Below are 21,840 nucleotides of genomic sequence, written 5' to 3' on the forward strand. Positions count from 1 at the left end.
CAGGTTGGGGACTGTGTGGTCAGCCTGGGCATCCATTGCCGAATTCATTTGGAACTAATAAAAACAGTGGAGCTGCTGCCCATTTTCTGACTTGGTCTAAACCCAAAGAGCTGAATGTATTTATCTGGATACTGTCTCTACAGACCCCAGGTCTCTGCCGTGACAGGGAAGTTCACTGCTCCTTATTCCAGGCCACCCTGTCACCTGCAGATGCCTGTGAGGAGAAGGAGCACGTGTGAGGGTAGTTACCTGCAAATGGGGCTGCCTATGCTCATTGTTTCCTCCCACTGAGGCTGTGAATCTGGTTTTATGAGTTGAGTGCCCAGAATACTCATTTGTAATTTTTCCTTTTTTTTTTACACAATAATTTATTATGAAAAATTTTAAATGTAAAGCAAAGTTGAAAGACTTTTCCAGTGAAATCCTACATGCCCACCACTTAAATTCTGTTTTTAATGTTTTACTGCTCTTCTGTTTCCCTCTTCTGGAACTCAGGTCAGCGTCATCTCTGCCTAGTGTGTCAGTGAGCACACTATGAATTTTCCATGAGGAGAATACATGAATAGCATAGACAGTGGTAATGAGACAGAGATGGTCTTCATTAACCAGGCTGTTGGGGGAGTTCAGGGCCATGGATCACCCTACTCACTGTTAAAGCAAAATTAGTTAAAACAAGTTACTAAATAGATTGGGATGTTATTTAAAAATGTCTTCCGGGGGTGCCTGCCTGGCTCAGGTCATGGTCCTGGGCTCCCTGCTCAGCATGGAGTTTGCTTCCCCTCTCCCTCTGCCCCTCCCTCCACTCCTGCATGCTCTGTCTCTCAAGTAAGTAAATAAATAAATCTTTAAAAATAAATAAGTAGGGACGCCTTCGGCTCAGGACGTGATCCAGGTCTGAGGATTGGTCCCTGCATCAGGCTCCCTGTGAGGAGCCTGCTTCTCCATCTATGTCTCTGCCTCTCTATGTGTGTCTTGAATGAATGAATGAATGAATCAATGAGCAAATAAATAAATAAAATCTTTTTAGAAAGTAAATAAAATTTAAAAAAAAAGTAAATAAAATGTCATCTAGTATTTAATCCATATTATCCTAAAGTATATAATAATTATACAAGTGTAATAATTTCAAACAGTGATGGTCCTTTTTTTTTTTTTTAAAGATTTAATTTATTTATTCATGAGAGACACACACAGAGGCAGAGACATAGACAGAGGGAGAAGCAGGCTCCCTGCAGGGAACCCGATACAGGACTTGATCCTGGGACTCTGGGATCACGCCCTGAGCTGAAGGCAGACGCTCAACTGCTGAGCTACCCAGGTGTCCCATGAAATTCTTAATTATTGTCCTCTCTTCTTTTTGTGGAGCCCTCCCCTGTCTTAAAATAAGCAGAGGACCTGGTAGACACCTCTTCTTTGGTTGACTCCTGCTCTCTCCTGCCCTGGGGCAGGGGGACCAAAGACACATCTTGAGCCCTGCCACTTCCTGAGTGGGCCTTAGCTACTGCTTCAGGCAGGGAGGAGATAATTCCCCCAGAAGGCATCCCCTGGTAAAGTGATTCTAAACAATAGACACCTTAATACAAAGTTGTTGTTGTTGTTGTTGTTTTTAAGATTTTATTTGTTTATTCATGCGAGACACAGAGAGAGGCAGAGACACAGGCAGAGGGAGAAGCAGGCTCTGTACAAGGAGCCCAATGTGGGACTCAATCCTGGGACTCTGGGATCACACCCTGAGCTGAAGGCAGATGCTCAACTGCTGAGCCACCCAGGCGTCCCAATACAAAGTTGTATTTTATTTAAATAATTTCTATACCCAACGTGGGGGGTCAAATTCATGATCCATAGATCAAGAATTGCATGCTCTTCTCACTGACCCAGCCAGGAACCCCAAGAATTGTTTTTTAATTATAAACAGTTTGAAGGCTTTTTATTTTGGCATAATTTAAACTCATATAAAATTTGCAAAAATAGTTCAGAGAGTCCCCATTTCCCCTTCACACTGCCTGCCCTGCTTATATAACGATATGGCCACTCTTCATTAATTTTTTCCTTATCTTTTATGACATTCCCAGTTTTGAAGAGCCCTGGTCAGTTACTTTATAGACTGTCCCTCAGTTTGGCTTTGTCTGGTATTTTCTAGTGATTTTTTTGGAGCTATGCATGTCTGGTAAGAATCTCACAGGGTGATACGTCTTTCTCAGTGCACTGTATCAGGAGGTACATGATGTCTAAATGTCTCATCACTGTTGATATTAGTCTTGACCACTTGGTTAAATTAGCGTCTGATGGTTTCCCCCCTGTATAGTTCTTATTTTTGGGGTGCCTGGGTCGCTCAATTGGTTAAATGCTTACCTTGGGCTCAGGTCAAGATCCTAGGGTGGAGCCCTGAGCCCCCCATCAGGCTCTCTGCTCAGCTCTCTGCTCAGAGGGAGCCTGCTTCTCCCTCTCCCTCTGCTTGGCACTCCCCCTTGCTTGTGCGCATTCTCTCTCTCTGTCAAATAAATAAATAAAATCTTTAAAAAAAAAATAGTTACTATTTTTTCCTTTGAAATCAACAGCTATTCTGTGGGAGATGCTTTGGGACTTTGCAAATATCCTGTTTGTCTTCAAACTTTTGCCTTCTAATTTTGGGATCTATCCATGGATCTTCCCTATAACAGTTATTACTGAAAAAAAATTTTTTTTTTACTGGGATGTTTTAATGGCGATTCTTCTGTTTCTTCAATTCCTCCTACATTTATTTTTTATTATCTAAAATATTTTATTTATTTATTTCACAGAGAGAGAGAGCACAAGCAAGCGGAGCAGCAGGTAGACGGAGAAGGAGAAGTAGGTTCCTCGCTCAGCAAGGAAACCAATATGGGGCTCCATCACAGGATCCCAAGATCATGACCTGAGCCAAAGGCAGACACTTAACTGACTGAGCCATCCAGGTGCCCCACCTTCTACATTTATTAATTGGAGCTCTTCTACAAGAAAGAGCTGTCCTCTCTCTCTATTTACTCAATTTTTTATATAAGGACTCATAAATATTTATCTGATGGCTTATAATCCAATGCTGTTGTTATTTATCTTATTGCCCAAATCATTCCAACTTTAACCATTGAGAGCTCATTATGAAAGCTTTTATTGTGAAAGTTTTCCACCATTACAGAAAAGCTAGACCAATAGTACAAAGAAAATGTGTCAGACGCCTGGGTGGCTCAGCAGTTAAGCGTCTGCCTTTGGCTCAGGGCGTGATCCTGGAGCCCCGGGATCGAGTCCCACATCAGGCTCCCTGCATAGAGCCTGCTTCTCCCTCTGCCTGTGTTTCTACCTCTCTCTGTGTGTCTCTCATGAATAAATAAATAGAATCTTTAAAAAAGAAAAAAAGAAAGAGAAGAACACTTGTTATCCCTCCGCCAAGATTCAGTAATTCTTAGCATTTGACCATATTTGCTTTCTCTCTGTCTTTCTCTTCCCTACCCCTCTCCTGCAATGTTTTCACAAATGCACCATCTGTTGTGTGGTTTTGTTTTGTTTTGAGGTTAATTTACAGTTAATCTGGCCCCAGACCAGCAGGGGTGGATGGTAATATAAGTGGCAAGCTCTTTGCCCCCTGGAGACCGTGTACTGGCTATCTTGTTCAGACACTAGTTCATTCACTGTGCCCCATGATTTTTCAAACAGCTTTATTGAGATATAATTCACATATCATACAGATCACCCATTTAAAATATACAATTAAAAAAAAAAAACACCCAGGGAGTCCCTGGGTGGCTCAGCAGTTTAGCACCTACCTTTGGCCCAGGGCATGATCCTGGAATCCCGGGATCGAGTCCCACATCAGGCTCCCTACATGGAGCCTACTTCTCTCTCTGCCTGTGTCTCTGCCTGTCTGTCTCTCTCTCTGTCTCTCATGAATAAATAAATAAAATCTTCAAAAAACAACAACAACAACATACAATTCAGTGGGTTGAAGTATAGTCACAGATGGGGCAACCCTCACCACAACCAGTTTTTGAACATTTTCATCACTGTGAAGGTAAACCTAGTATCCTTTCGCTGTTACTTGCCCTCTTCCCCCATAAGCCCTGGGCAACCACTAATTTACTTTCTATCTCTATAGATTTGCCTGTTTTGGACATTTCACATAAACAGTCATATGGCATGCAGTCTTTTGTGGCCAGCTTCTTTTGGCATCACGTCTTCAAGGTTCACCCATGTCATAGCATGAATTGGGACTTTGTTCCTTTTTATGGCCGAGCAGTATTCCACTGAATGGTTTTACCATATTTTGTTTATCTGCTCATTTGCTAATGGACATTGGGTTGTTCCCACAGCCTTTTGGCCATTGTAGACAGTGCTGCTATGAACATTCTTTGGGGGACACACCTAGCAGTGGAGCCGTTGAGTCATATGGTAATTCTGTATTTAACTTTTTTTGTTTTTTTAAGATTTTATTTTATTTTAAAGATTTTATTTATTTATCCATGAGAGGCACACACACACACACACACACACACACACACACAGGCAGAGACACAGGCAGAGGGAGAAGCAGGCTCTATGCAGGGAGCCTGAAGCAGGACTCGATCCCAGTACTTCAGGATCACAGCCCTGAGCCAAAGGCAGACGCTCAACCACTGAGCCACCCAGATGTCCCTAATAAGAATTTTAATGAGAAATTTTTTAAAAGATTGTATTTATTTATTCATGAGACACAGGGGGAGAGAGAGAGAGGCAGAGACACAGGCAGAGGAGAAGCAGGCCCCATGCAGGGAGCCTGACGTGGGACTGGATCCCAGGTCTCCAGGTTCCGGCCCTGGGCTGAAGGTGGCGCTAAACTGCTGAGCCACCCGGGCTGCCCAGATTTGCAAATATTTTATCCCATTCTATGGGTTATCTTTTCACCTTCTCGAGAGTGCCCTTTGGTGCACTGAAGTTTTTAATGTTGATGATGGCCAAATTTTCTGGTATTTTTTTCTTTTGTTCCTTATGCTTTTAGTGTCATATCTAAGAAACTGCTGCTAAATTTGAGGTTGTAAAGATTTACCTGTATAGGGGTGCCTGGGTAGCTCAGTCAGTTAAGCATCTGTGTTCAGCTTAGGTCATTCCCAAGGTTCTAGGATTGAGCTCCACATTGGGCTCCCTGCTCAGTGGGGAGTCTTCTCCTTCTGCCTCTGCCCTTCTCCCTGCTCATACTCTCTCTCTCTCTCTCAAATAAATAAATAAACAAAATCTTTTAAAAAAAGATTTGCCCCTATATTTTCTTCTAAGAGATTTTTTTAAAATATTTTATTTATTTATTCATGAGAGATACAGAGAGAGATGCAGAGACACAAGCAGAGGGAGAAGCAGGCTCCATGCAGGGAGCCTGATGTGGGACTCGATTCTGGAACTCCAGGATCACACCCTGAGCCAAAGGCAGACACTCAACCACTGAGACACCCAGGTGTCCCTCTTCTAAGAGTTTTGAAGTGTTAGTTCTTCAATCCATTTGGAGTTACTATTTTTAAATGGTGTGAGGTAAGGGTCCAACTTCATACTTCTGCATATGGCTACCCTGTTGTCACAGCAGCATTTGTTGAAAGGAGTCTTCTTTCCCCATTGAATGGTCTTGACACCTTTGTCTAAAATCAGTTGGTCATAGATGTATGGGTTTATTCCTAGACTCTTAATTCTATTCCATTGCACGTGTTTTTTTTTTTTTTTTTTTTTTTTTTTTTTATGATAGTCACAGAGAGAGAGAGAGGCAGAGACATAGGCAGAAGGAGAAGCAGGCTCCACGCACCGGGAGCCCGATGTGGGATTCGATCCTGGGTCTCCAGGATCGTGCCCTGGGCCAAAGGCAGGCGCCAAACCGCTGCGCCACCCAGGGATCCCACGTGTTTTTTTTTTTTTTTTTTTTTTTTTCCATTGCACGTGTTTTGAGCATCGTCCAGGCATGAGTCTCGTCCCACTCCCAGGGAGCTTTTGGTCTGATAGGAAAAGTCAGACACATTCATAAGCCATCAGAAATTGGCACATGCTGGGAAGGGGTAAAAAGTAAGTGTTTATGAAGATGTCAAGGAGGGAGTAGTTGCTTCAGGCTGGGATAGTGGGTATGGAGGAGGGGGCAGCGAGAGAGAGCCTGGAGGAGGAGTGGGCTTAGACACAGGGGATGATGCCAAGTGTTTCTGTGTGTCTGGAGACAAATTTGGCAAGGTAGAGTAGAGCCTGTGGATGGCCATGAACTTCTAGGTGAAGATGTTGGGCTTGATTTGGAAGTGTCTGAGTAGAGCCTGGCCTTTGTCGGGCCCATCTGGTGGCAGGGTAGGTTACATCTGGGCGGGGGAGCCTGGACAGGTGAACCACTTAGGATCAGAGGGTGATTGGTGTCTGGGTGAGCTCCTGGGCTAGGCAGTGGGAATGGTGAGGAGCAGGGGTGTCACAGACCTGTGACTTTGTGCCACACTGCTCTGTGGGCCATAGACTGGGCCAGAGCAGCCTGCAAGTGCTGCTATGACCCAGGTAACCCTGAGCCTTTTCAGAACTGTTTGGCCAGTTTCTCCATGTCTCAGTTTCTTTGAACTCCTGGCATACTCCCTTGTGCTGGGAACACAGAAGATGGTTGGGTCTGTTGTTTTCATAAGATGTCACATGCCATAGCCAGGGCTCCTTGGGGGACAGAGAGGGTGACAGAAAGGGCCAGGGGCCAGCTGGATGGCCTTGAGGCTGCAGCTCTTGTGTCCAGTCTCAGGCTGCTTCTCTGGAAGGGGATGATGGTCAAGCCATTCCCTTAGGGATTGTGATGAATTTCAGTAGGTCAGCCTACGGCAAGTACTGGCAGATTGTCCATGCCCCGTAAAGCCAACTGCTTTCCCTTTCCAATCAGATAGCTCAGGGCCAGGGATGAACATTTGCAGATACATTTTAATTTGTAGGCTGCTTCTAAAATCCTCAAAAACTATGGCAAGATGCTGGTGGTCCTGTTTGGCTTTTTCCCTGCTCATCTCCTCTGTGCTATGCCATGCTCTGGGGATGATTCCCTCTCTCATCCGGAGTCCTTAGCAGTCCTCACCATGGGCATTCATCAGGGCACCCCTATTTGTTTGGGGTCTAAGTCTCTACCAGGGGAACAGGGAGATGCAGAGAAGTTGACAGCTGGCACCTGGCAGCGCAGTACTTAACCTTGAAGTTGGAACAGAGAAACGTCTGTTTGTGTTTCCATGAACGAGAGGGGACAGCTGGCTGGCAGATAGCAGGCTAGGTCAGCTGGGGCTTGCCTTGGCTGCTGGCTTTAAACAAATAGCCAGGGCCAGGGTTCCCACCCAGGCTCTGGTGAAGTGGGTGGAAGAAGAGTGGAGAAGTACCTGGCAGAGCCTGAGAAGAACCACCTGAGAGCTGGTGTCCTAGCAGGACTGGGGGCGGGGGGGGGGGTGGGCACTGGGGGTGGCAGCGGTGCAGAAGCTGATCCAGGGACCTGGAGGACTGCCCCTGGCAGCATACCTGAAGATTGGGACTTTACCAAGCAGGTGAGAAGGGGTGAACATGCTTTCCTTCCAGAGGTTTCTCTGCTTCACAGAGAAGTTTCTACTGGGCTCCTCCAACAAGCTGCTCCCAGGTGCGAACTAAACTCAGATTTCCTTTGCAAAAATTGTTTGTCTACGACTTTTCAGACACACACAAATTACATCCATGGAAGCAGGCTTGCCTTTCTGTACTGAAAGATAAGCAGCACTAACACCCTTTACTGTGTACCCTAAGCCAGGTGCCTGGCGGCCCTGGAGGACTTGAGCATTTTCTGAGCAGAGTCCCTGGGGCCACAGATACCTGATTATCCTGATAAAGCTTGTTTTCTCCTGGTAATGTTAATCGAGCTCTAATTCTATCTCCTGTTCTTTTTTTGTGCCATCGACCACCTTTCTTTGATAGTCTGGTGAATCCTGTGGAACCTTTCTCGAGATAATGATTTTTTTAAAGATTTAATTTATTTATTCATGAGAGACAGAGAGAGAGAGAGAGAAAGAGAGAGAGAGGCAGAGACACGGGCAGAGGGAGAAGCAGGAGCCCAATGCAGGACTCCATCCCGGGACTCCAGGATCATGCCCTGGGCCGGAGGCAGGTGCTAAACTACTGAGCGACCCAGGGATCCCAAGATAATGATTTTAAATGCACAAACAGGATTACAGAGGAGCTAATTATATTGACTTAGAGTTATCAGAATATTTTTTTAAAAACAAGCTTTAGATACAGTAATCTATATCCTTGGTTTTTGAATCATTAAGTAAACGACTTCACAATAGGTCTAATAACTATTCTAATTTTGAAGTAGCGATGAACATGAATAATATTTTGAGATATCTACAATTCTGTGATATGTAAATATCTGTTGATCTGTTAACCACCGAGCCATGGGTACTGATGATATGACTGTGATGTGTTGCCTACATTCATAGTGAAAGAAAATAGACAATTTCAGTTGCAGGTTAATGAAAATAAAGGTATAACTTATTCCCATCTGAGTTCATGGCTCCCCTGTTAAGAGCTCCCAAGAGAAGCAATGACCAAAGGAGATTGTTTTCTTGAATCCTCATTTTGAATCAACTGTGATGGCTTTCTTAGATTTAGACTCCTCTCCTAGTTTTCTGCACTAAGAAACTCCAGGGGGCATTTTAGACCAACTGTGCGTACACACGCAAGGGCCCTCCCCCCAGGGCAGGGAGGGCTTCGGTTTCTGGCATTGCCCTGTGTTGCAGGTTGAATTCTGTCCCCCAGAGGGATATGTTGAATTCCCAGCCCCAGCCCCTCTGAATGTGGCCTTATTGGGAAATGAGGGCACTGCAGTTGTCATTGGTTATGGGGAGGTCACCCTGGAGTCTCCCTGTCTCCTTCCTGTATAGTGAAAGACACAGGGGAAGAAGACCATGTGAAGATGAAGACAGAGACTGGAATGACACAGCTTCAAGCCAAGGAGCATCAAGGATTGCTGTGCAAACCCCAGCAGCCAGGAGAGAGGCATGGGGCAGATTCCTCTTTAGGTCCTTCAGAGAGAGTTTGGCCCCGTCAACATCTCAGCTTTGGACTTCTGAGCTCCAGAACTGTGTAAGCCTCCCAGTTTGTGGTAAACAGATGGAGCAGCCCTAGGAGACTGATGCTGTGTGGTCCCGTGGGGGATGGCCCACCGCTGGGGCCTGGCAGCCAGCCTGTGAAGCTTCCCTCCCTCTGTACGCTTGCAGGTTGTGTCTGGCCCAGGGGGTCTGGTTACTTGGTAGTGGGGCCCCACCAACAGTGCCTGCTTTGATCTAGGACATGTCCCTGCCCTGTTTTAGACCTTTCAGAAATGACAAAAGCGAGCTGTGCCTCTAGGGACATGTAGGCAGAGCTTGTGGCTGTTAAAATTGGAGGGCTGGCTCTAGAAGTGAGAGGGAGAAGTGGGATGCTTTGCATCTCATTTTGGTTGGAGGCTTTCCATAGCATTTCATCCTGGGAATAAGAAAACGGTTTCGGTTAGACAAAAAGACGGGCAGGGGCTTGGGCCCAACAGAGTGGGCATTGTGGATGAGGATTCACTTCCATAGGGGGAGGCACTGCCGACATCAGGGAGGCCCCCTACCACCTGAGACTTTCTGGGGGGCACAAAGAACTGCCCCAGCTCACCCAGCAGCAGACTCAGACATACGGTCAACACTCAGGGCTGGCTTGTTGAATGAATGAGGGCAATGGAGCCAAAAGTACCTGCTTCTTGCCTTTCTGAGGACCACAGCAGACTCAGCTCTGTGATTCAGTGGGGATAGGCCACGGAACAGGCCACAGGGTGTCCAGGATTGGCTGGCCTGGAAGACCACAGACAAGAAAGGCTGTGGGAATGCAAGCAGGGGCTGCTGGGTCTTACAGAGCCCCACCTAGAAGGAGGAATGTGGGCAGGAGCCAGAAGGACAGGTAGGGTGCCTAACTTATCCTTGGAAAATATTGCTGAAATAAATTCACCCACAGTACCACACTGTACTCCTCTAATACAGGGACTCTGCATTTCCCACATGGGTACATGTTGGGGATATCGTGCCATCATTGTGTTTACCACTCGTTCTACTTCTTGAAACTAATTTTGCCGTAAACCTTTTTCTGGGTCATTTGTTATTTGTGATATTAATTGTGCCTTTGTGCCCAGATCTGGTATGGTTGACTATTCTCAAGAGTTGGGGTCCTTCTGTATTTCCTGTGGTTCTAGTTGGGGAAAACCACTTTGCAGAGGAGGCCAGAGGCAGGGTGCTTGAGGCCCATGCAGTGGATGGGCCTGTGTGTGTTTGAGGAAATGTGAGAGTCACACTGTGAGGCCTTTGGTTCAAGACCAGGGAGGCCAGGTGTTAGTCCCTGGGCTGCGGTAAACTCTTGAAAGTTAGTGTTGGGTCCACAGAGGTGTACGCATACCTGCTAAGTTCTGAGCACTGTGCTAGCCCCGGGACACTGAGGTGTATCCTGGGAGCTGTGGTCTTCATACAGGTGACGGAGGTAAAGACCCCCCAGGATACAAAGGGGGATGAAATGCTGTGGGAAGGCAAGGGAGGTAGAATCCAAACAGGAGCTGGATGGGAAGGAGGGAGGGAATTCCCGGAGGAGGTGGTACCAGGCCTCTGCAGGTAGATAGTGTGCAGGAATGACACTTTACATGTGAAGTTCTGGAGAAAGAGCTGAGCAGTCAGAATGTGTCCAGGTGCCCAGTGGCTGGAGTGTGAGTTTTGTGGAGGGATGCAGTAATTGGTGAGACTGGAAGGGTAGCTTGGGCCAGATCATAGATGACCTTGAGTGTGGCTTCTGGGTTTTTTTCCTTTGGCAGTGGGGAGCCATCGAAGGTTTTTGAACAAGGGAATCACATGTCCTGACCTGAGCTTTAAGGAAGACCTCTCTGGCTGCAAGGGAATGGCGTGAGGCCTCAGGAGGTCCAAAGGCTTTTGCCACAATCAGGGCAGGAGAGATCAAGAAGTGAACAGGGAGGGGTGAAGAGTCATCCAAGGAAACAGATCTGTCAGGACGCCTGCTGACAGAGTGGGTTCTAGGGACGTTTGTCAGGCACTAGCTTCCTCGGGATTCCTGTCTCGTCTCCCAAGCCCTCAAGCCTTGCCTCATGCATAATTAGCCCAAGACACCATAGAGAGATTCCTTCTGGTTTCAGACAGGCCTTTGAGGCTTCCGGTCTGGATCTTTCATCCTCCTGGTGTGGTGTGACAGGTGGAGGAAAGGTGGATGTCTCAGCTCACCTTATCTTGCTATTAGCATGGTGCCCGTATCATGGTAACAGAACAGATGTCAGGGCCTGTTGCTAAGGGTTCCCTGGAATATTAATACCTGGGCGTAGAGCTGAGGGCTCTTACAGGCATCTCGGAGGCCTTGGGAAGCACCAGCTTGGGGGCAAGTATTTTTTATATTCATCTCTGCTTTTTCTTCCTCCATTTCCCTACCTTGTCTGCTCCCCACCCTCTACCCTGGCCAATCACAGCTAGCTTGTCTTGGGATGGCAAACTGGACAGTAGCGGATGTATAGCCCCTCTCCCAGGCTGCCCCAGGCAGGCATGATTGAAGGCACACAGCAGTATGTTCCCCCAGAAGCTGGATACAGGCTCTGAATCCTTCCCAGGGCAGCTCTCTGGATGTTGGCTCAGACTTGGCACCAGGATGAAGCCTCTTTTCCAGCCTGGCACTGGCCACCTGAGAAGGTTCCAGGCCCTTCCTCCACCCTCTGTCCTCACTCTGGACAGAGTGAGGGCGGGAGTAAATGGATTCTGTTGGCCCCTCGTGTCTCCTGTTTGCCTCCCTCACCTGGTCTGTCGGCCTTCTCACCACTCACAATTTTGTCTTTTTTTTTTTTTTTTTTTTTTTTATGATAGTCGCACACAGAGAGAGAGAGAGAGAGGCAGAGACACAGGCAGAGGGAGAAGCAGGCTCCATGCACCAGGAGCCCGACGTGGGATTCAATCCCAGGTCTCCAGGATCGTGCCCTGGGCCAAAGGCAGGCGCTAAACCACTGCGCCACCCAGGGATCCCCTCACCACTCACAGTTTTGAAAGTCAAACTCCAGACAGCTCTAGGAGGGGTTTGGCTGGATATTGAGGTCCAGGTCGGGATTTTATTTACCAGATATAATTTGTATCAGTTATATGTTTCCGTGATAATGCTGCATGACAACCACCCCCAAACTTGACAGTGTACGGCACTTATTTATTGTTCCTAAGTCGGTGGGTCAGCTGTCTGTGGCTCTTGGCTGGACCCCACATTTCATTCATTGTGCTTCGGCAGTGAGAAAACCTCCTGCGCCTCACATGGAGGGATGTGTGTTCACTTATCCTCTCACTGGCTGTTTGGAGCAGCCGTGTACTGTGCTTGCTGCTGACTTGTATTTGCCTTTGCATGTGGTGTCCCCTCCTAGACCCTGTGGTCTCTTTGAGCCTGTCCATTTGGTCTGCTTTGTTCCCACTGTTTTCTCTGTATCATTTCTTCTCTTTCCACAAAGTTGTCTATCCACACCTGGGGGAGTCATCAACAAAATCAAGGAGGCAGAAAATGCCAGGGTCCAAAGGCAGGAGACTGAAGCACACCAAGGACAGGTTATTAGCTTTGGTAACGAGGGCAGTTGCCTCTCATCCCCATCCTGGCCCTGGCAGGCAGAGCAGAGAGCCCCAGGGTGTGTGTGTGTGTGTGTGTGTGTGTGTAATCCTTCTCAAAGGGCAGATTGTTTGGTAGCTCACCACCCTCTGTTACCTCAGAGAGAGTGTGGGCTGCAGTGTTTCCCAGCTCTGTTAAAGCAGTTGTAAGTTTTGGAAGGTTGGGGGTCTGACAACGGTGTTTTCTTGGATGATTAGTGATGATTGTGCTGCTCTGGGTGCTTTTTTAAAAATATTTTATTTATTTATTTGAGAGAGAGTGAGTGAGAGAGCACGAGCAGGGGCAGAAGGAGAAGCAGACTCTGTGGAACGGAGAGCCCGATGCAGAGCTCAACCCCAGGACCCCAGGATCATGACCTGAGCCAAAGGCAGATGCTTAACCTATTGAGCTACCCAGGCGTCCCAGGAGTGTGCTTTTATCTCATCCTCACCAGGAACCTGGGGTGGAGGGAGAGCCCCTGGCCCTTTTTGGAGGAGAACATTGGCTGGAGGGGTGTTCTGTGACCACCTGGGTCACTTGGGGCTCTGTGTTCAGCTCTGTGTTCACTCTACTGGATTCTGAGCGCATGAAACCCTTTAAGGGGCAGAAGGTTTCTTTCAAGTAGATATGAATGTTTGTGGAGAGGAGACCTTTTTATTTTATTTTATTTTATTTTATTTTATTTTATTTTATTATTTTATTTATTTTTTAAAGATTTTATTTATTCATGAGAGACACAGAAAGAGAGAGGCAGAGACACAGGCAGAGTGAGAAGCAGGCTCTGTGCAGGGAGCCTGATGTGGGACTCGATCTCTGGACTCCAGGATCACTCTCCTAGCCAAAGGCAAATGCTCAACTGCTGAGCCACCCAGGCGTTCAGAGAGGAGGCCTTTTTAGTGATTACAGGACTATGTGCATTATAAAACCAACTTGGGAGTGTTCCAGATAAGCTTTTCCATCTTGGAATCCTGGGATCGAAAATACAAAATCCGCATGAGGCCAATAAGACAGAGCTACAACTCTGTCACTACAAGAAGAAGTGGACCATTCTAGAAGCACCTTCAAGAGAGTAGGCTGAGGCCCGTGAGTGATGGCTTTGAGCGGCTATAAATGTCAGTGTGGTAAAAGTTGCTTCAACAATATATTAGAGAAAAAGTATACTTTGCCTTTGAGGAATTTGTACTAAGGAAATGATCAGAGATAGGCACAGAGGTTCATCTCCCTGATACCTATTTTTGTGTTGAATATAAACATAATAGAACAGGGAGGCCTCAGTGACTCAGCAGTTGAGCATCTGCCTTCAATTCAGGGTGTAATCCTGGAGACCTGGAATCGAGTCCTGCATCGGGCTCCCTGCATGGAGCCTGCTTCTCCCTCTGCCTGTGTCTCTGCCTCTCTCTGTGTCTCTCATGAATAAATAAAATCTTTAAAAATATATAATAGAACAAAATTGGAAACAATCTGTGTGCTCCCAAGAAGGAAAATGATAAAATACAGAATGCTAAGTTACAATTAAAACCCATGTTTTTGAGAAATTTTAATACTGTGAGAAAGTACAGCGTGAGAAGAAAACAGCAAACAGGACGTGTAGTGAGAATCGATTTTATTTGAAATCTCTACAGAAATACCTGGATAAAATTGGGAGGCCTCCTACTGAGATGTCAGGAGTCTTCCTCTGGGTGGGTGATGATGTGTGTGGGCTGGTTTTCCCTGTGATACCCCGTAGACCCTAGGAGACGCTGTGTGCAGGTGCGTCATGGCCATTGCCCCTCAGAGACAGCCAGCCATGACTGTAGTGTTTGCTGGTGGTGACTAACACCCAGGGTGATGAGCTTTGGACTTGAGGGAGAGGAGAATTAGGTCTCCTGCAAGAATGAGTTGGCTTTCACAGATCTGCCTCAGAAAGTTGCTGGAGGCTCCAGAACCTCCTTCTTCCCCCACCCTGAAATGTATCAGGAAATCCTAGGCAGGCATTTCCTGTTCCTGGTTCCTGGTTCCACCCACACACACACCCCACACACACCGTGAGGCCCCCTGAGCCCATGGGCTCCTGAGGGCACAGCCTCTGCTAGCTTGGCTAGTCTCACTCAGCAAGATAAAGGTGGCACCTGGAGGCTCAACGTCCTAGTGGAGACCTTAGGGCACGCTGGTCTCTTGAGGGGAGGTGGCTCAGCTGCCAAGCCACTGGGTGCTGACTACCCTGTGGGGAGTCCTGAGGAACAAAGTGTTTTGTGAGTGAACAAGTCACAGAGCATGGTTGGAACCCAACTCTGCTCTGTTGTCTGAATTACTCCTTATCTGGGAACAGCCATCTCTCTGATGAAGTCAGTTCCACCCAACAGAGTCACTGAGCACCTGCTTTGTAGCAGGCCCTGCGCTGGGCTCCAGGATGGAGAGAGGAGGAGACACAGGCCCCTAGGAGCCCACAGGCCTGTCGGGGAGGAGAGAGGAGCAGACTGTCAGTAGAGCAGGACTCTGGGTCCCCAGGTGTGAGCCCACCTCCCCCAGGAAGTCTTCTTTCCTCAGCAGAACACACAAGCACATGTGCACATACACACACAGGTGCGCACACGTGCACAAATGCACACCACATAACCTCTCTCCTTCCCACTTACAGCTGGAAGGACTTCAGGGACAGGCCTGGCCCCAGCAGCCTGTTCTCCCCTTGTTTCCAGAGGAGGCCAGAGCTCCATGCAGCCCTCTTTCCACAGACCGTGTGGCCTTGCTTCTCTCTAGGCCCTTGGCTGAGTCCCTCTTTCCCCCTGAGGAATTGCCAGGGGGAATCTCCTGCCTTTTCACTTGCCTCCTTCTAGCCCCTGTGTGGTTCCCTCATCAGTTGATTGTGGCCAGGCATTAGCATTGGTTAAGACAAGGGTGTGGCCCACATTCAGCTCCCCTAGCACTGCTCTTTGGAAGCTTGAAGGACCCAGCTCGTAAGAGGGCACAGGTCTGGGGAAGGGGGCCTCCCTGGCCCTCTTCCCAGAGTCCCCAATGGAGGGGGGCCCAGCCCAGGGTGTGTGAGCACACAGTGGTTCTGGATGAAGAGGGTTAAGGAAGCCGGGAATGGGGCTTGGCTGGAGAGTCCGGAAGCTGGTGGTTCAGACTGAAGAGATTTGGAGAACCTACGCTGCCTTTGTTGGCAGTTCTTAAAATGTGGCTCCTGGAGCTGCCCTTCCCTCTCACCATCTGTCCCGAGGCTGCTCTGTGTGGGTGGAGGACAAGTGTGCCTTAGGAGACGTGTGTTAGGTGCAGCCTGGGCAGAAGCCCCAGTTCTCTCCCCGAGCTACCCCTGTGGACACGCTCAGCCGGGATCTTAGCATCATTGAAGACCTGGCCAGCCAGTGTTCACAGCCCCAGGCCTGGGAGTTGACCTCCGCCTCCTAAGTCTGGGTGGGGGATAGAGGGATGCCTTTTTGCTCCCGCCCAGGGGACTAGGCTAGGGTGGGGCTCACTTCCCACCTCCCAGGTTGGAGCAGCCACCAGCCTCCTGCCCCAGGTCCGGTCTCCCGTCTCCCCACCTCCACCCCCTTGCCTCCCTGCGCAGATTGGCAGGGAGGGTTGACAGCTCAGATTGCTCAGGGCAGTATCTCCAGCCTGTCCATCTCAGCCTTTTTGGGGACCTATGAGAAAACCGAGGCCCGAGGAAGATAACTGACCGGTTCCTGGCCTTCCAGTAGGTCTGCATAAAAGCCAGACTCTCTCGGATCTCTTTTCTCTCTTCTTGGAGTCTTTCTTCCCCCTTCCTTTTTTACCCCAAATCCTCCCTCTGCCCTATGGCAGAAGGTGATCCAATGCAGAGATGTTACTATGGAAAGAAGGGTTAGTGGACCAGCACAGTTAGCTGTGTGACCTCACCTCAGTCTCTTAACCTCTCTTGTTTCTCTTCTGTCCAACAGGAAAAGCAGTGATTAGATTCAGGAAGAACAGAGCAGAGTAGCCTGTGGGTCATTGCAGAGTTGTTTGACCTAAAGTTTTCAAAAGAAAAGAGGAATAGAACTCAAACAAGGGGTTGGGGGGTTGTGGCACCTGGGTGGCTCAGTCAGTTAAGTGTCTGCCTTTGGCTCAGGTCATGATCCCAGGGTGCTGGGGTGGAGCCCAGGATTGGGCTCTCCACTCAGCAGAGTCTTGTCTCTCTCCACTCTACCCCCACTCATGCTTTCTCTCAATGGCTCTCTCAAATAAATAAATAAAAATCTTTTTTTAAAATGAATTCAAATAAGTCAGAGGAAGGATAAATGTTAGCTTGAAAGTTTTCTTGACAGTGATCCCTAAGGATTTTGCCCTCTTTAGAAGTAACCCAAAGGGGACAAAAGGGACTCATTCCCTAAAGATTGATTTTGGCCTGTGAAGAACTGCTGCCTCTCTACTCCAGTGATGTTGTCTTCTCCTGGATGTCCCCACCTGTCCTCACCAGAAAGGAGGTGAAGGTTTGAGTGTGAGAGCATAGGACCCCTTCTTTCTCCTCAACCCCCCACTCCAGCTCCATACACTCACTGTTTAGAAGCTTCTGCAGAAGATGGAATTCCCACCCTGAGGTTCCCTGGCTTGCTCCAAACTTCTGGGGTCTCCACTGGTGTGCCCCCGCTTCTATGGGGGTGCCTAGTAGAGCAAAGGGGCCACCCCTTTCCTCACTGTGTCCAGCTGCTACTAGACAGGCAGGACGGCTTGGGACCCTCCAGTCCTGGGAGCTGTGGCCCGGGATGTGGCGCCCCCTGCAGGTTGTGGCAGGAGCGGTGGCATCTGTGAGATGATCATAAATGGCCAACTGGATGCCCAGTTTACCCAGGCACAGCCTCCTGATCAGGGAGGCCCCTCATCACTTTTCTTTCTTTCTTTTTTTTAAGGTTTTATTTATTTATTTGAGAGAGAGAGTGAGTGAGAGCCCAGGGTGGTGGAAGACAAGAGGAGGAGCAGATTCCCCACTGAGCAGGGAGCCTAACATGGGACAAGGTCCCAAGGACCCTGGGATCATGACCTGAGCCAAAGACAGACCCTCAACTGACTGAGTCACCCAGGTGCCCCACTTCAATTTCCTGAAACTCGTATTCTTTTAAAAAATAATAAACAGGGCTAATGAATTATAGTATGTTCTAAACGTTTACTTGGAATAGAGTAATGCTTTTCACACCCACCTGGCAGTGTGATTGTGCTATTCACAAGATAACAGATTCTGGAAAACAGCAAAACAAACCATAGAGCACTGAAGGCTGGAAGTGAGATGCTGGTTTGCACTTGTTTGATGAGTGTGTCATTTTGACTCTCTGTTTTCCTGGATCATATGTTAGCCTTACTTGGGAGAAGGTCAAGACTTTCGATTTGAGGAGGCTTTTGGGATGGTGGCATCCTAGTGCCAGGCCTGGCCATGGGGTCTCCACACGTGGCTCTTTAGGGTCTGGATGTGCCCAGGGCTCTCTCCAAGGTGGCCCACAGAGGAGAGCAGGTGCTTGGATGTACTACACACGGGATAGAGAGACCACTGCAGTCAAGGTCATGGGTTTGGTCTCTGTGTGGATCAGTTGGCTACTGTCAACACGCTGCCCCCTGCTGGTCATTATAAAAATCGGTGACCTTGGTCTGGCACAGTAGGTCTCAAACTGATCCAGGGATCCCTGGGGCGGGGGGAGGGGGGGGTATCTCCAACACCTTTCAGGAAATCCACAAGGTCAAAACTATTTTCATAATAATAATAAAATCCTGCATCCTATCCTCTCAAATATACAGAAAAGGATAAGTTCATTAGTATGGTTTCAGATGCCACATTAGAACTAATCTTTAAGAAAGTACCATCTGTTGAATTCTGGTACAGTATGAAAGAAGAATATCCACAATTAACTGGAAAGACTGTGAAAATACTCCTCCTTTTTCCAGGAGTACATATTTGTGAGAGTCTAGATGTCCTTCATGCACTTTAACAAAACCGCATAATCACAAAAGATTGAACAAGAAATCAGATATGAACATCCAGCTGACTTTTGTTAAACTAAACATTACACAGATTTTTGAAAATGTGATACATAGCTGTTATTTTCATTAGTTGCTTTTGTTCTGGAAAATATAGCTTTTTATTACTTTTTATTTTTATTTTTATTTTTATTTTTTTAATTTATTTATTTATGATAGTCACACAGAGAGAGAGAGAGAGAGAGGCAGAGACAACAGGCAGAGGGAGAAGCAGGCTCCATGCACCGGGAGCCCGACGTGGGATTCGATCCCGGGTCTCCAGGATCGCGCCCTGGGCCAAAGGCAGGCGCTAAACCGCTGCGCCACCCAGGGATCCCCTTATTTTTATTTTTTAAATATTTTATTTATTCATGAGAGACAGAGGGAGAGATAGAGAGAGAGGCAGAGACACAGGCAGAGGGAGAAGCAGGCTCCATGCTGGAAGCCTGACTCGCGACTCGATCCCGAGACTCCAGGATCACACCCTGGGCCAAAGGCAGGCGCTAAACTTCTGAGCCACCCAGGGATCCCCTGGAAAACATAGCTTTTTAAATAAAATATGTGAGCATCTAATATGTTTATTGTTTTTTGATCAGTATTTCACCTTTATGGCCAAATAATATTCCATTGTGTATAGATACACCATATGATACCCATTTATCAGTTGGCAGACATTTGAATTATTTCCACTTTTGGCTGTTGTGAATAATGCTGCTATGAACATCCATATACAAGTTTTGGTGTGGGCATGTTTTTACTTCTCTTGCATATATACCTAGAAGTAGTTTCTGGGTCATATGGCAATTCCATTTAACATTTAAGGCACTGGATGCCTCATGGCTCAGTCAGTTAAGTATCTACCTTTGGCTCAGGTCATGATCTTAGGGTCCTGGGATTGAGGCCTACATCAGGCTGTCTGCTTAGGGAGTCTGCTCCTTCCTCTACCCCTGCTACTCCCTCTGCTTGTGCTCTCTCCCCCTCTCTCTATCAAATAAATAAGTAAACTCTTTAAAAGAAATGTAAGGCACTGCCAGACTAATTTCAGTAATTTAAAATAAATTCAGTAATTTTTAAGAGTATGAAGGATTCCTGTGTTTGAGATCTATTGGTCTAGATTGGATTGGACCAGGGGAGTGTGGATAACTCAGTGCAGGCTTTCATCTTTGCTCTGGGATTGAGTTCCCCCTTTTTTCTCCCCCCAACACACTCTCTCTCTCTCTCTCTCTCTCTCTCCTTTCAGAATACGTGAGCAGTAGCCTTATACTAGATAATCCAAGAGCTGGTCATAGCCTTGATAGCAAGGAGAAAGGCAGCTGAGCTAGACTGTACATGTCAAACCAACAGGAAGTTCTGAAGCAGGGTTGGCTCCCTGCAGAATTCCCAAGGGTACCATCTTCATCGTAGTCTTGGTGGACTGTGCCAGGGTACCCCTACAGTTGTACAGGGTGGCAGTCCTGGCTGTAGCTGCTGCTCCCCACCCTCCTTCCTGCTCTGGGGAGCACTGTGATGGCCAGCAGAACATGCTGGGGAGAAGAACCCATGAAGATGGCCAATTTTAGCTGCACCATGGGCCTGGAGGTGCCACGATGGGTCCCCCAGGTTTGAGAGTGGTATAAGGGTTCCCCGGGTTGTCTAGATGCGTGCACCCTGGACCTAGCCCCTCCTGCTAAGCACTGTGCTCAGTACAGTAGGGGCTGTGCTTGGGAGGAGCAGAAGTCAGGAGGCTACCAGCCAAGTTGAAGATTACTGAGATGTGCTTCTTCCCCCCTCTTTCTGCTTCTGACTTGTGATGTCCTGCCAGTCATGTCCAATTTGGTCACTTAGCTACGTGAGCCACCTAGTTAACCCTCCCAGAATTATGATCCTTTTGAAAGAGGAGCTTTGAGGGAACAGTATTTAGTTGGAGGATTCTGATGGCAAGGCATCCACAGGTGGCCAGGTTTGGGGATGCACTGGAGTGCCTGGTGCGTGAGGGACCCTGGCTGCCATCTGCACCCCAGCTGATGATGTGCTCTTTGTTTTTCCCTTCTCACCTCAGATGTGACTCTCTGTCCTGGCTGGGCACTCCAAGTCATGGCTGACACCATCTTTGGTAGTGGGAACGACCAGTGGGTTTGCCCCAACGATCGGCAGCTCGCCCTGCGAGCCAAGTGAGTACCTCCAAGGCACTGCCCGGCCTTCCCTTCCCTACCTCTGCCCAATTCCTTCTTTTTTAGGGGCAAGACTCAATATCAGGGACTCAGAAAGAGGCATTTGGAGACAAGTGCATGTCTAATGCACACCACACTCCAGGCCCCGCGGTCAGCACTTAACAGCCATTCACTTATTTAACTGCCATATGGAATTGACCCTCATTTTTACGAGGAAGAAAGGGAGGCTGAGCCCCTTGCCCAATGGCAGGGTTGGGACCCACACTTAGGCCCACCTGTCTCCCATGGCTACAGCAGGCTACAGGGGATCAAACCACTTCCTCTGCCTTCTCTGCTGAGAGTATAAATCCCCATCACTGAGCCTTTGGTCCCCAAACCCCCGGAGGTAGGAAGCCTTGGATACTTGGATACCTACTTCATGGTGAATGCCTGGCACTTACAGGACAGAGTAAAGGCTTGTTAAGTGAACGAAGTGTTGCCGTCTGGGCTGAAACACACAGTCCACCTCAAAGCATCCCCAGTCTCTTTTGTGCCCTGTCAGGGTCTCTCTGGTTCTTGTTTTTTCCCTTAGGATCCCAGTTTTCCTGTCCCCCCCGCCCCATCCTGGTGGCCCCTCAGATGCAGTTAGGTTAGGCCATCTCTACCTACTTTCCTCCCATGGCCAGAGGCCTGGGCCTCCTGGATGCCTTTCCTGCCTTTCAGTCTTCCCCATCTATCCAGGGATTTGGAGGTCCCTGGTGTCTGGTAAGCCCAAGAATGCCTCTCTATCTGTCAAACCATGCCAATTATGGAAGCCAGCATTTCCCAAATGGGACCAAGTTCAAGAAATTTGCAATTAGATGTTATAGGCCTGCAGGGGGACAGAGCTGAAACATCAAAGACAGATAGAAAAACTAATCCAAAATGCCCAAGAGTTGAGTCCTGCCTCATTTGCAGGAATCTCTGTGCAACAGTTAATTTGTTCCTCTCTCTGGGATGGCTTAGCTCTGTTTGGCCCCTACACAGCCCCCATAGGGGAGAGACCAGGGAAGAAGCCAGTCCCTCTCCCTCTCTGCTCTGATCCCAGGCAAGATGATGTGTCCTCCCTGGCAGGATACAAGGAGCTGGGGAGAGCTGTGCTCTTGTACCAGGGCATAGTGTGACCCCTGGC

At 48.0% G+C, this 21,840-nt stretch overlaps 1 protein-coding gene across 1 annotated transcript in view; it reads left to right on the forward strand.

The window, feature by feature from the left end:
* The first annotated feature begins 7,566 nt into the window (after positions 1-7,566).
* Positions 7,567-21,840, forward strand: part of RPH3AL (rabphilin 3A like (without C2 domains)) — a 101,703-nt gene continuing 87,429 nt past the window's right edge. The window contains 2 exon segments of the mRNA XM_035721422.2: positions 7,567-7,585; positions 20,579-20,690. Of these exon segments, the coding sequence (XP_035577315.1) occupies positions 20,614-20,690 (77 nt within the window). The 5' untranslated portion in view covers positions 7,567-7,585; positions 20,579-20,613.

The sequence above is a fragment of the Canis lupus genome, chromosome 9 (genome assembly GCF_003254725.2).
Source record: "Canis lupus dingo isolate Sandy chromosome 9, ASM325472v2, whole genome shotgun sequence".
Lineage (NCBI taxonomy): Eukaryota > Metazoa > Chordata > Mammalia > Carnivora > Canidae > Canis > Canis lupus.